This window comes from Microcaecilia unicolor, chromosome 7, assembly GCF_901765095.1.
Source record: "Microcaecilia unicolor chromosome 7, aMicUni1.1, whole genome shotgun sequence".
NCBI classification, from domain to species: Eukaryota; Metazoa; Chordata; class Amphibia; order Gymnophiona; family Siphonopidae; genus Microcaecilia; species Microcaecilia unicolor.
The window spans coordinates 41,559,396-41,575,074 of NC_044037.1; the positions used below are offsets into that span (position 1 = coordinate 41,559,396).

The following is a 15,679-nucleotide window of genomic DNA, read 5'->3' on the forward strand; positions in this document are numbered from 1 at the left end:
CAGAAGTCCTCTCTTCCGTGCAGGATGCAAGTTGCAATGCTTCCTGTTCTTCTGAGTCTGACGTCCTGCACGAACAACGTGCAGGACGTCAGACTCAGAATTTGGAACTCAGTCTGACGTCCTGTGCGTTGTACGTGCAGGACGTCAGACTCAGAAGAACAGGAAGCATTGCACCTTGCAGCCTGCATGGAAGAGAGGACCTCGGCTGGTGGGGGGTTGGGGTCCCCGCCAGCAAAGGTAAGTGACAGCAGCGGGGGAGGGTTGGCAGCGGCGGGAGGGGGTGGAGAGTGTCATTGGTGGCAAGGGGGGGTCTGGCAGTGGCGGGGGGTCCGGAAATGGCGGGGAGGATCGGTGGCGCTGGGGGGGGGCTAAAATGTGCCCCCTCCCTCTGGCTCTGGCCCCCCCTACCGCCAGAGTCCAGATACGCCCCTGGGCTTGAGCCAAGAAAGGAGCTCCCGTCTAAGCTGTGGATTTAGTGATGCTGGGCAGATAGGAGAAGGGAGCTAATGAAACCAATCTGATGCTGGGGCTGGGTAAAGGGGGCTAGGGGCTAACAAGGGGATAGGTGGGAGATGGAGCTTGGGGATGGGCCTGATACAGGAGATGGGAGGAGAGCACTGGTGGTGGTAAAAGGAGGAGAAGGACCAGTGCTTTTTTTGTAGAAAAAAAGGTGTCGGTACTCATTATGGGCGGGGTCACCACATATGACTCCACCCCTATTGTAGCCACACCCACATTAGCCACACCCCCTTATACCTGCCATGGCGCATATAAACAGACATCATTGAAAATATTATACTAGTATAGGAGAAAAAAATAACGTGATTTTTTTTCATTATAAATAATTTCTGTAAGCTGTTACAGCTCCAGTATACCTAGTGCAAAATAAGATAGCAGATGTAAATTCTCAAATTGAACATATTCCAAACACTAAAATAAAAATAAAATGATTTTTTTTCTACCTTTGTTGTCTGGTGACTGTTTTTCTATCTATATTGGTCCCAGTCTCTGATTCTGCTGCACTCTATCTGTTCTCCTAACTCCGCTTCCAGGGCTTCCTTTCCATTTATTTCTTTACTTTCCTCCTTTCTTCTTAATTTCTTGCCCTCTATCCATAAGTAAAGCTGGGTCCTCCTCCATGGAATTGACTGGAGGAGGTATAACGTGGATCCAGCTTTTGCCTATTTTCTCCATTCATGTGCAGTTTTTCTCCTCTCTTCCCTTTCCCTCATCTCCATCCATGTGCATCTTCTTCTTTCTTTCCTCCCCTCCATCCATGTCCAGCACTTCTCCTCTCTCCTCACTTCCATCCATTTCCAGCAAATCTCTCTTTGCTGACCTCCCCTCCCATCCACGTGCAACGATTCTCCTCTGCCCCCTGTCCTCCCCTGCCATCCATGCCCCCAGCCACATGCTAGCATCTCCCCCTCTCTCTCACCCCAGGGGTCCAGCAAGTATTTTTCGCTCTTCCCTCACTTCTATTGTGTCTCCTCTTTGCAGGGTCAGCACTTCTCCCTCTTCCTTCTTTCCCCACATTCCTGGCACCTCTCTCTCTTTCTTGTCCTTCCAATCCCCATCCCCAAAGTCCAGCACCTCTTTCCCCTCTCTCCCTCTCTGTGACCCTTCTCTTCCTCATTCCCCTCACCGAATCTCTTTCTATGGTACTTAACCTCCTATCCAGCACTTCTCTGCTTCTTTGCACTCATCTTGATGCAGCACCTCTGTCCTTCATTGACCTTATTCAGCAACTCTGTCCCTCTCTACCCCTCCTGATGCAGCACTTCACTCTCTCCTTGCTCCCCCCCCCCATGCAATACCTGTCTTCCTCATTGCTCCCTCCAATGCAGCACCTCTCTCCTTCTTTGACTCCCCATGCAGCCACCCTCTCCTTCCTTCCCCCCCCCCCCATGCAGCACTTCTCTCCCTCCCTCCCACCCCCCCCCATGCAGTACCTGGCTGGCTGCCTCTCTTGTCCCCCCCCCCCCCCCATGATGCAGTATCTGTCTCCCTCTGCTCTCAGCTTCTTCTTCGCCAATTTCTCTTTCTTCTTCTCCTCCTTTTCCATCTCCTTCAACAGATCCTGGAACTTGACACTACAGTGGTCCAAGTTGTAGCCAAATCGCTCCTGTGCCAGGGCTAGTAGGCGCTCCTGCCGGGCAGCCTCTACCCGCTGTTTCTCCTCCTGCTCCTGCTTTTCCTGCCGCCAGTCTTCCACCATCTTTGGCATCTGGGCCATGTTGGCGGCAATCAGCTTCTCTCTCGCCAGTCTGCTGCGCCGCTCCTCCTCCTCCCATTGCCAGATCCAGGCCTGCATGTCAGCGAGCGGCGGATACCACGTCTCCTCCTCGCGGATTTACCGGAGCTGGGTCGGGCCAGAGCTGGGCCGGATTCATGCCCGAGGCCGCTCCGTAGAGCCCGAACAGCTTCGCCTCCCAGCGGGGGCCCTTCTGCCACTCCGGGGTGCGCTTGTCCTGCGGGTCCGGTACGTACATACCGTCCAGTTTCTGGTGCCGAGGTCAGGCGTGATACCGAGACACCAACCCGGTGACTGGCACCACTGCGGACAGCCAAGAGAGACACAACGGGGTCACGGTCACTGCCATCTTCCCGCGAGCTGCCTGAGGAGGAGGGCAGGCTGCGTTTACTTTTTTTTTTTTAAGCAGTGTTAAGACGTCAGCAGGAATAGGCTGCTTCAGCCAATCCCAGGGGCCTTCCTTCTGCGTGTTCCGCCCCTGAGGGCTGAAAGAAGGCCCCTGGGATTGGCTGAAGCAGCCTGTTCCTGCTGACGTCTTAACACTGTGGGTTCGTGCAAAGCAAGAGGGGAGGGGGAGAGGAGAAACAGAGCAAGAGAAAGAGAAGAAGATGCCCAAAGCCACAGGGAACGCCGTCGACGCTGCCAGGTGTGGACCAGAACCCAAAATTCTGACAAAAATAACCGGCTCTCGCGAGCCGGTGCAAGCCGGCTCCAGCTCACCACCGGACCTCACAAAAAAGGTGCCGGTACACCGTACCGGCACGTACTGGCACAAAAAAAGCACTGAGAAGGACAGATACTGTTGTAGGGGGAAACATGCGCATATGCAGGGAAAGATAAAAATGGAGGGGCACAGAGATGGATGCTGGGGTTAAGGTGGAAGAAATATAAGATAGAAAAATATTGGAGAAGGAAGTGAGTGGATGCTGGGGAAGTGGAGAAGGAAATAAGGCAGAAGAGGGAGGGACAGTGGTTGCTGGGGAAAGAGGAAAAAGAGGGCCACAAAGAGTGTTTGAGGGATAAAAGAAGGTGATAGAGGGTGGTAATAGGGGAGGTAAAAGGGGGATTGGGAAACTGAATAAAGGAGTAAGACATAAGAAAGGGATTGGAGGTGGGGGGAGATAAATAATAGAGAGAAGACAAAAGGAAGAGATTGATGAGGCCTGGGAGGCGATGAATATAGGGTGAGGGACTGGAAAGTGAATGAAATTCAGGGAATAGGAGGCTGGGGAAGGAATGAGAGAGGAGTGGGGATGGGAGAAGAAGAGAGGAAAGTATAGGGAGTGGAAACTGATACATAGGTGAAAGAAAAGACTGAAAATTGTTGTGAGAAGGAAGAATACAGGTTACAGATACAGGTTCATAGAAAAAGCAGATGAAAAAAAATGGAGACAAAAATGAAACAGAAGGATCAGTGTCAGAATCAAGCATCAGGAAGCAGACAGGACAATGAAAAGAAAAAAAAACCAGAAAATAAAAATAAGATCCTAGAAAGGGACTCAGAGAACAGCGGCAAAAGGAAGTAGTAATGAGAGTCCAGATCCAACCCAATTCAAAGAAGAAAATGGTTAGAAAACAAGGATACAACTAAATTTATTTTTGATACTTTGAGAAAGATAATCTCAGCTTTGAAATGTGCACTTCTTGTATTTTGTTCTGTACTGAAGGAGATGCATCTTTGTTTCTGTAGAGTTTCACTGCTCACAGTCTGGTTTCTTTTGTTTTCTATTTCATTTTTGTCTACACTATGTTTCTAGTTTATAATCTAATATTTTCCCTAACTGATGGCCTGTGTTTTCCTTGTGCAACAGAAATGAGCGATTAAGTTCATATGTAGATTCTGTATAGGAATCCGTAGCGATCTATCTTTTCAAGTTGGAAAAGAGCCCTTCACCCCCTGTGCTTGTGGTACCATGAGTGAGGGCAGGCCCAGAATCCAAGAAAGACAGACCATACAGCAGATGCAGGTAAAGGCAAACAATATTTATTGAAGGTGTTGGGCAAGGGGTCCTGTTTAATTCACAGGAAGGAAGAAGGCAAACTCAAAGCTAAATCCTTGAATGTAATAATGTCCTCAGGTGGCCTACTCCTACAGATCCACAGCTTACATTCCTGCCTCTTGACACAACAACAAACTCTATTTATCTCTAGCATGGTTCTCCAGTAACTAGTGCAGTCTCTATCAAGTACTCTAGCCAAATACAAAGTTTACAAGGTTCCAAGTTGGAATTGGCCTACCTGACTGTAGTTGTTATAGTTTACACATAGGTGGTGAAGTCATATGCCGTTGGGCATCGTCGCTTCCTTCTAGGCTTCTCTAACTCAATTCTGGCCCTGCCTTTTTTACTTTCTGACAGCTATCCTCCTGGTTCTACCCTTTTTGTGTCAATTCCTCTTTGGGCAAGACTATGGGGCTTAAGGTGGTTCTGACTCTGCGATGGAGTATTCCTAAGGAGAAGGGTCAGCATCCTATAGACTCCCTCACATACCCTCTTGCTCAGCTCAACCATGCCTGGTTGAGCACCTACCATGTCAAGGTTCACTCCCAAGACAAAAACATCAGTATTGGCATTCTCCTGGCCTGCCCAATGCTGCACCTGAAAGCTGAAGGGCTAGAGATCAAGGAACTACCGCATGATGCATGCATTTGAATCTTTGTGGTAAGCCATCACTTGAGGGGTTTGTGGTCCATGATGGTAATATTGGAATGTTTCCAAGGTCCACTTGATAGCTAGAGCTTCCTTTTCAATTACAGCGTAGTTCCTCTCCCTAGGAAATAGCTTACATCTAATGTAGGCCACAGGGTGTTCTTTGCCATCCACTTCTTGAGCCAGGACGACCCCAAGCCGAACCTCTGATGCGTCCATCTGCACCACTAAGGGCTGGTTGAAATCCAGGCTGACCAGCACTGGCTCCAAACAGATGTCTTTTTTCAGGGCCTGGAAAGCAGTATCCAGTTTCAACATCCATTGTAGCTTCTCTGGGGCTCTGCAAGAGGCGGTTAGTGGTTCTGCCTTCTCAGCAAATCCTGGGACATCATCAGTAGTATCCAATAAACTGTAAGAAGGTATACACCTTTTTCTTAGTCCGGGTTACCGGCAACTGGGTGATCACTTCTACCTTCTGTATTGGGGTCTCACTTGTCCTTTCTCTTCCAAGAAGCACTTTTTAGGATTTGCAGGGTCTGTAACTATCCAGTACTGCTTCTACCTGGATGAGATGAGTCCTCCAGCTTACTGTAGATAACAATGCTGTCTAAGTAGGCAGCTGCATAGTCACCATGCAGCTTAAGTAGGCAATCAACAAGGTTTTGAAAGGTAGCTGCAGCTCTATGAAGGCCAAAAGATACTACTATAACCTGGGGTGTAGAAAAGGCTGTCTTTTCCTTAGCAGCTGGCATGAGGAGCACCTGCCAATATCTTTTGGTCAGATATAGGTTTGAAATAAACTTGGCTCCTCCCAGCCTCTCAATGAGTTCATTGACCCTTGACATCGGGTAAGCCTCCAGTTTGGATGGGACTATGGGGCTTAAGGTTGTTCTGGCACTGTGAGGGAATATTCTTAAGGGGAAGTGGAAGTGTTCTACAGGCTCCCTTATAGTGCTTAATAAAAGACCTGCACCCCTGATTCCTGTAGGTGTGCTGGTATTCTAGAACATTCACAGTACTAACTTTTCATGGGTACGGTTGGTGAAGTTTGAGTTCTTAACTTGGTGGTGGTATGGTATGGTAAGTTTCTGAAGGTCTATTTACAAGTTTTGTCTTACATCACACAGTGTCTGGAGGTGGAGAGAGTTTGTATTACTATCACTGATTTGACACCAGAGTTTTTATGTTGAGTTGTAAAAAGTGAAACATTCTATTTCTGTTCTGTACCTCTTGTTGGGAGAGTTTTATTGATTGATGTGGGAATGCTCTGTGAATGAATAATTATTCTCTATATAATTTACATACAATTGACTTCTCTGTGAGTACTTGTGCTCCTGACCCCAGGTCTTGGAGGTGTGCAGCTAGGTCCTGGTGGCTGCCAGCACCAGAGAGCTTGACCCTGGTGGAATTAATGAGACATTTTTCTTTTGTGTGTGGTTTGGCTCCTTTAGTTTGTTCAACTTTGGTTTTATGTGCATACAATATATAAATATGTATAGTTCATGTATTTGCATTATTTTGTAATAAATGTAATTGCTTGGCTCCAGTCAGTTTATATTTTGTATCACTCCCAACCACCCTACTCCCTGACTGTAGCTCTGAGGAGGGAGTTGGAGGGGGAACGGGATGCCAGGGGTGCCATCTCATCCCTCACCTCAGGCAGCAGATTGCCTTGGGCCGTCCTTGTCGATATGTATGTATCCACTTCATCTGAAACTGTCGCCTGGCTCTGTAATAAGTCTCCAAAAAATCTGTCTCTGATTCTTCTCATTTTGGACATTTTGTGGGTGGTTTGGCAATTAGCTGCACCTTAACTACAGCTTGATCTGCTGTCAGTGTTCACAGTCTGTTTATGGCACTGTTCCACTTGTTGACTGCCTTTCAGCCTTGGATCCAGCAATGCTGCTGCCAAGTGTGCCTCTGTAACTCTAAAATATAGATCCAGGTGATCTGCAAGACAATTTATTTTAAGGATGCTATCACATGGCTGTCTGAACTTGCAATTGTCAGATGCCATTTCAACTGAATTTGTTGAGATCACCAGATGTAGTGAAGGCCTAGTGTCTGTTGACAGTTCCTTTGTAGCCCTGTCAAATGGTTCCAACATCATAAAACTTCTGCCAGCAAGGAATCATCAATTACACACAATTTGGTCAGGACATTCTTGTTTGCACCTGGTTCAGTGGCAATTGACTCCTGAGGAAATTAGAAAGTCATGGGATGGGAGGCAGTGTCCTATTGTGGAATAAGAACTGGTTACAAGATAGAAAACAGAGAGTAGGGTTGAATGGTCAACATTCTGAATGGAGAAGGATAAATAGTGAAGATCTCCAGGGATCTCTACTAGGACTGCTGCTTTTTAACATATTTATAAATGATCTGGAAACATGAATAACAAGTGAGGTGATTAAATCTGCCGATTACACAAAGTTGTTCAAAGTTGTTAAATCACAGGAAGATTGTAAAAACTGCAAGACCACATGAGACTGGAAGACTGGGCAGATGACATTTAATTTGAGCAAGTGCAAAGTGATGCATGTAGGGAAGAGGAACCCAAATTATAGCTACTTGATGTGAAGTTCCACTTTAGGAGTCATGCGCTATGGGAGTTAGGTACCCTACCTTATATAACAGCACACAGCCAGATGCACAATCAAATTTTAATTTGTGCCAATTAACCTCAGTAATTGTTAACACAGAATTATTGATGGTTCTGTGCTCATTTTTCAATTAATTTGCACACACATCTTGGGAGCATGCTTGAATTTGGGATTGCAAATCTGGGCGAACATATATAGAATCAAGGGGTTAGTCACCTTGCTCTCAATTATATGTATAATAGTGGGCTTACCTGCAAAAGTGTTGGTATTCTGTACATTTACATGCACAAGTGATGTGTAAATTTAGGGACCAGGTATAGAATTACCCTTTATATGTATACTCAGTGGCACTACCTTTATGGATAGCGGCACCGAATATATGAATTAAGTTAAACTCCAGTGTCAGTGTTTAACTTAAGCTGGTGACTGTGCTGGTTGAAACTGACCCTTTTGATTTTTGCAACAACTATAAGAAATTATCTTTTAAATTCATATTGTGACCACACAAATATCCACCCAATTAAAGTTACTATACTCCATTATTTAGCAATATTGTATTGATTTGATTGGCCATTTCTAAAAATTGGTAAAATACAGTATACAGAGGGGCTCATTTTCAAAAGAGAAAAACATCCAAAAAGTGGCATAAATCTGCATTTGGGTGTTCTTCTCACAAAAATGTCCAAATTGGTATTTTCAAAACCAATTTTTAAACGTTTTTCTATGACGTCCATCAGAAGTGTGTTCAAATCACAAGGGAGCACGTCAGGGGCATGTTAAGGGCGGGATCTGGGCGTTCCCAACACTTGGTCATTTTTCCGCTATAATAGAACAAACAAAAGCATCCAGGGCTATAAGTTGGATGTTTTATTTTGTCTAGAACTGTTTTATTAATGAATAAGCCACAAAATGTGTCCCTAAATGACCAGGTGACCACTGCAGGAATAAAGGAATGGCACCTCCTTACTCCTTCAGTGGTCACTGACCCCCTCCCACCCCACAAAGAAGTAAACAGTGCATGCCAGTCTCTATCACAGCTTCAGATTTTATGGCCAATCCTATTAAGCACCAAGTAGGTTTTAGAAAAGCCTAGTGGTGGGTGAAGTGCACTGTAGAGAAGGTGACCCAGACCCATAATCCAATCTAACTATTACACTTGTGGTAGAAAATGTCAGCTCCCATAACCTACTGTACCCATATATATAGGTGGCACCTGCAGCCGTAAGGGCTATTGTAGTACTGTATATTTGGGTAAAGTAGGTTTTTCATGGGTTTTGAAGGGCTCACCCTACAATATAAGTGTACCTAGGACCTTTTATGTGAAGTCCACTGCAGTGCCGCCTAGGATGCCCCACTGCTTTGCTGGTATGCCTGTGTGGTCAGTCTACTACGAAAGCTGGCTCCTCCTACGTCCCAATAGTTGATTTTGTGTTGGGGGATTTTTCACTTGGACATTCTTTTTTTTTTTTTTTTGAAAAACGGTCCAAAAAGATAGACATACTAAGCACAATAACATCTAGGAAATGGTCATTTTCACCTTTTGATTTTTGGACATTTTCAGCAAAAGGTCCAAAGTCGGATTTTGGATGCCATATTGACAATACCCCTCAGAGTGTCTTTCAGCACCTTAGGGTCAAATTCAGTAATGATTTCTTCTTATTCTAAAACTCTCAAGGAAAACAATTATGAGGAATCAGATTTTTACACATTAATAAGAGTCATCTATAAAGGTTACATCTACCATGACCACCACCTATTTATACACATTTCTTTTTCTCAAATAAATATTGAAGATTTGATTATATACTACAGGAATGAAATAAATAGAAATGGTAGTTCATTTATAATTTCCAAATCATTCTGTGTATATTTAAGCAGTGTGAGTCATTTCATTTTTTAGTATAAATTGAGTCATTGAGAAATAATTTTAATTTTCAAGGAAAGTCTTGGCAGGTGGCCAAATTCCTGAAGCAAAAGACTGATGGAAACTTAATGAACTGCAACATACCTAATACACTGCGTTAGCTTTTGCATTGCTTACGTCTGTGAAAGTGCCATTATACATGCATAATGAGGCCTTTTGGAAAACAGATCTGCTATTTTTAAACATATATAATAGAGTCTGAACGTTCTATTTTCCAAAACATTTCTCCCGTTTTGTGTCCATGGAAGATCTCTTCTGAAGCTTGAACCAAAAATATTCTTTTGATTTGGGCAAATGTCAGAAACAGTATGTATTGTTATTTTATTCGGAAAAAGCCATTAGTGCTCTCACCATTATACGACTTTCCTGAAAGAGATTATACATTCTGCATCAGTGGTATAACCACTGGAAATAGAAATTTAGTAATCAATAAGATTTTCCTATATTATGATAAGGAAGGTTACAAACAGCTATGGAAAACTAAAAACAATGGGAAGTGGAGATGGCAAGGGGCCAAATGAAAAGGTACAAATGTTGATGTACCTGGTTGCAAACAGGAGAGAAATATGAGTGCACAGTGTGAAACCAACATAAAGGAATTCTCCATGAACTGCTATACTTATTGTATTCATTTGGCTATCCCCCCCCCCAAAAATACTTTGACCTTCAACCATGGTCAGAATGAGGCAAAAATAGTAAAGAACGCAAGGAAGTTTAACATCAATTTATAGAACAGCAAGTTGCAAAATATCAAATTTCAAACACACTAGAGCCTCAGAGAAGCCTGAACATGACAGACAGACATCTTTATTTGGTCTAAAAATGAGGTAAAACTAAATTGTTTTGTAAAAATGACAACTGTAATTTAGTAAAGATGTGTTCTTCAATCACTTTCAAAACTGTAATACTTCCTGAAGTCCTAAAAACCAAATGGAAGATCATTCCATAGGTGACAAGCTAAAAGGATCTTTCACTCAACTTTGTTTTTACTTTTGACATTAACAACATGACATAAGTTTGTGATCTGAAGTAAAAACTGCTGTATCAGCAAAATTCAAATTGCAATACTCATACCAATAATTTGGGGGCAATAACCATTCGTGAACATTTAAAGTTTTAGGCATTGGTTAAAAAAAAATTAAGTAATTCAGGTGGTAGTAGAGCAAAATTATTTTCAAGCTGATTTCTATAAATTTAGAAAAATCAACAAAAGAGAGGCAGAGACCATCACATCAAGGATAAAATTGAAGAATGGATGAAGAATGAAACAAACGTAGAAGTAGATTTTAATTTTCCTTGGGCTGATGATTGCAAAGGGCAATCTGATTACCGGGCTAGCTTCAAAGGGTTTGTTTGAAGCTGTATAGCTATATAGAAACCAAACTATATAGAGAGGAAAGGGCCCACAACTTTTTTCTGAGAAGTTCTGAGAAGACGATGTTTCTCTGGTAAGTGACATTATTTTGCTCTGTGCTTGGTTACTTAAAGATTGGGTTTAAAAGAGGAATTGTAGGATATTGATAAACACAGACTTTAGAAAAAAAGAAGTAGAAGACTCAAACTTTGTTAGTTAGTCTCCATACCGTTTTCCCCATAGTTTTAAAACTTGAATTTTCTGCCAAAGCATTAACAGATATAGTTTCTAGAAGGCACAATAGGGCTTAGTTCAGTCCTCATTCCCACCCACCCCAGCTCAACTCTTCATTTATAGTCAATTATTCTAATTAAAAGACAAGAGGAGAGTTTTCAATTAGTTTCTGAGAAGCAAACACAAAATAAATTACAAATTATATCATATAATTTTAAGGCTCTTTATATTCATCTGATATCTCTAGTACCTTAAGAAGTTTTATTTAAACAACTCTATAATACTAAGATGAAGGCAGCAGCCCAGCAGAGAGAGGGATGCTATACAGTCTTTTGCACTGAGTGTGACATGTATGATTATCTCGCAGTTGGTGAGAGGTCATATGTGTGTGCTCAATGTAAAGAGCTCCTAGCTCTCAGAGAACGAGTCTGTTCTCTTGAGGCCAGAGTAGTGGACTTGGAGGAGCAGAGGGAGACAGAGAGGTTCATAGAGAAGGCCTACAGGGATGTTATAGAGATGCCCCACCTCCAGTCTGGCAGCCCCTGTGCTGCCTTGGAGGAGGGAGGTCTTCCAAAAGGAGAGCATCACCATGGTGCAGCTGGAAGCAATCCTTTAGCCAGGACCAACACACCAGGGGATGTGATATCCTCTCGTACCGAGGATGTGTCTCCAGGGGCTACTGGCTACTGTCCAAGAGGGAAAGGTTAGGACAGCCGTTTAATTACGCATTGGATGAAGAAACATTTTCTCCGATTTGTTTTAAATTTACTACACTGTAGTTTCATCGCATGCCCCATAGTCCTAATATTTTTGGAAAGCGTGAACAGACGCTTCACATCCATCTGTTCCACTCCACTCATTATTTTATATACCTCTATTATGTCTCCCCTCAGCCGTCTCTTCTCCAAGCTGAAAAGCCCTAGCCTCCTTAATCTTTCTTCATAGGGAAGTCGTCCCATCCCCGCTATCATTTTAGTCGCCCTTCTCTGCACCTTTTCCAATTCCACTATATCTTTCTTGAAATGCGGCGACCGGAATTGAACACAATACTCAAGGTGCGATATAACGGTATTGAACACAATACTCATGGAGCGATATAACGGCATTAACATCCTCACACCTGTTTTCCATACCTTTCCTAATAATGTCCAACATTCTATTCGCTTTCTGAGCCGCAGTAGCACACTGAGCAGAAGGTTTCAGTGTATTATCGACGACGACACCCAGATCCCTTTCTTGGTCCGTAACTCCTAATGTGGAACCTTGCATGATGTAGCTATAATTCAGTTCTTTTTTCCCACATGCATCACCTTGCACTTGCTCACATTAAATGTCATCTGCCATTTAGCCGCCCAGTCCTCCCAGTCTCGTAAGGTCTTTCTGTAATTTTTCACAATCCTGTCGCGAGTTAACGACTTTGAATAACTTTGTGTCATCAGCAAATTTAATTACCTCGCTAGTTACTCCCATCTCTAAATCATTTATAAATATAATAAAAAGCAGCGGTCCTCATACTTAGCCACCTCCATTATTATGAAACGAAATAGACTAGTGGTTCCCTAACCTGCTCTGGAAGACCCCCAGCCATTTGGGTTTTCAGGATATATACAATGAATATTTGTGTGATAAATTTGAATGCACTGCCTTTGCTGCATGCAAATTTCTCTCATGCATATTTATTGTGGATATCCTAAAACCCAACTGGCTGGACAGGTTTGGGAACCACCGACTAGAGCGCTGACACTCTTATGAACCGCAGAAATCACATTAATACGTGCAATGTCAGAATGCTGTTGTGCATTCTAGTGTCCAGATTACTTTGCAAAGATATTTTTAATTCAATTTAAGATTTAGAGGGGTAGTTACTAACATGCATAAATGGAATAATGCACAATTTTGGCCAATGTGTGTTAAATGACAAAATTGTGCATTAGTTCCTTTTTAATAACACATGTTTGGCAGTGCAGTGTAAGCAAAATATAATGAGACACGAAGCATGCAAATACATGCAAAGCACCTCATTATTATGCAAATTGAATAACAGCTTGCATTTAACCTCACAAACTGTATTATTCATGAAAAGATCATGATCTTTCTTCCCCAGGAGCATTTAGGCTGCTAACACGTGGCCAAAAGCTCCTATGGAGCCTATTAAAGGGGTTGTGATAAAGCAAGTCCTGTTGCAGTACTACCCTAACCTCCCCCTGGCAGTACAACCCTATATCTCCCCTCCCTCCCCAGCAACCCAATCATACATCTCTTCTCACCCAGCCCTGACAGCTCAACCATGCATCTCCTCCCACCTCACTCCCTCTGACAGCTCATCCATACATTTCCTCCCAGTCCCTGACCCCCTGATCCCCTTCCTTATATCTAGTGGATTTTTCCATGTTGGCTAATAGGTGGGCAGGAGTGATCCTCAGTCACTCCTTCCCCATTGAATGTCTGAGTTCAAAATAGCATTGTCAATCCCTAGCAATAGTCTACTGCTAGGGGGTCAAATTGCCAATTCAGGACACCAAGAACCAGTAGTGACTGGCAGGCTAAAAATGCTTTGGGGTAAAATTTAAAAAAAAAACTACCCCTTTTAATTTTCAAAAATATGTCAGTGTAACCAATCAGCTGCCATTCTTTGCTATTCTATATTTTCTAAAGGGTGCATTTCATGTATGTAATGTGCTGCCTGTCTTGTTAAATAAAGTTTTTTTCTTTTAAATCTGCAAACTAGAAAGCAACAATCAACAGATTACTAACTCAATATTGTATTTCTTGTTCACATTCAGTATATATTTACTATATTGTTTTAAATGAAAAGATGCCATTTGTTTGATGTTCTGCCTTTTAATTCTGACCTCAGAGAGCCACAACATTCCAAGAAATCCTGAATTACATCATCATAGCACAACTCTGTTTTGGTTTGAGAGAAACAGATCGTGCTTTCACATGCAATAAAAATACTGCATTTGTTTACCCTTGTTCAACTGGTGGATGCTTTCCATTGCCTTTTTCATAACTATATGATAATGAAGCCAAGGACAATCATCTTTTAGATGAACACTGGAAGATGAAGGTTCCAATCTGAGAAGCCAGAAGGATCCCCGTCCTCTTCCCCCAGCAATTACAGGAGGAGCAGCATCACTTCATGTCTGTGGCTCTCACTTCAGGCTAGAAGTGGCAGGCTCTCACCACCACAGGCTAGGCCGGTGGTTCCCAAACCTGGACCTAGAGGCATCAGCCAGCCAGGTTTTCAGGGATACCCACAATGAATATTCATGAGAGAGATTTGCATGCAGTGGAGGCAGTACATGCAAATCTCTCTCATGAATAGTCATTATGGATATCCTGAAAACCTGACTGGCTGGGATGCCTCCAGGACCAGATTTAGGAATCACTGGGCTAGGCACTACAAGTCTGATCAGCAGTAGTTTGCCCATCAGTACCCCTGTAAGATCAAAGAGAGGGCTCACACTGTTTTTCTGTCATCAGAAGGAATAAGCTGTTGATGACTAGAATAATATCTCTCTACTCTGTAGCTTTGTAGCTCATCTGCTGGTTACACCTCTAGGATGAGAGCTCGTTTGATAGCAAGGCTTAGTCCTCACTGATCTCCTGAAAATCCTGATATGGATTCTCCTTTGGAGAGTAGGGTTTATCTCAGAATCCAAGGGGTTTACATGAATTAGTCCAAGGAAAAACAGCAGATAATGTAGGTGTTCCAAATATAAGTCTACTATATACATTTTTTCAAAGCAAAACAATTGTAAAAGTTTTTGTTGAAGCTTCTCAGCATTCATGTACAAAAGCAGAATAGGCTTTGTGATCTTTACATGTGTAATATTTTTATTTATTTATTTATTAGGATTTATTTACCGCCTTTTGAAGGAATTCACTCAAGGCGGTGTACAGTAAGAATAGATCAATCATGAGCAATAGGGAATTATTCGAACAACATATAAAGTATGGCATGATATATTGCTTGCAATGGCAACACAATATGTACTAGAACATTATAATTGGTAGTGAAGGGTAAGGCAAAGTTGTAACATATAGATGAGTAAGAAAGTAGGAAGAATTAGAAAGTAAGGTGATTGATTTGAAGAGAGTTGCACGTGAGGTCAGAGAGATGGTTAAATATTATCTCAGCTAGGATAGGAGTGGATAAACATGTCCCGCTGCAGTATGTGCAGCCCAAGTCAATCCTTGTGTGTGTGAGTGAGACTAACAAGTTAGTTACTTCTTCCATTAAAGGCTTGGTTGAAGAGCCAAGCTTTCACCTGCTTCCTGAAGTAGAGGTAGTCTTGTGTTAAGCGGAGCCTTTCAGGCACTGCATTCCAGAGTGTGGGGGCTACTCCGGAGAAGGCTCGCTTTCAGGTATCACATCGTGTAATATCTTTTGGAGAGGGTGTAGTTAATGAAAGTCCTTGGGAAGACCTTAGTGTCCTTGGCGGTGTGTGGAGGATCATCCTATTCTTCAGATACTCGGGGCCATTTCCTTTCAGGGCCTTGAAGATCAGACATAGAGTTTTAAATTTAGCCCTGTATTGTACTGGTAGCCAATGAAGTTTTTGCAAAAATGGTGTGATGTGGTCATATCGCTTGCAACCTTCTATGAGTCTTGCTGCTGCATTCTGAATCAACTGGAGCTGGTGCAGGCCCTTTGTAGTC

The 15,679-nt window shown here is 43.0% G+C and overlaps 1 protein-coding gene across 1 annotated transcript; it reads right to left on the reverse strand.

Annotated features, from left to right (window-relative positions):
* Positions 1 to 2,020: 2,020 nt before the first annotated feature.
* Positions 2,021 to 2,499, reverse strand: LOC115474863 (growth arrest and DNA damage-inducible proteins-interacting protein 1-like; the record flags this gene model as incomplete). Its single annotated transcript, XM_030210558.1, is given in 2 exon segments — positions 2,021 to 2,354; positions 2,356 to 2,499. Coding segments are annotated over 2 exon segments (471 nt in total), but the record flags the coding sequence as incomplete, so codon positions are not given.
* Between the last annotated feature and the right edge of the window lie 13,180 nt (positions 2,500 to 15,679).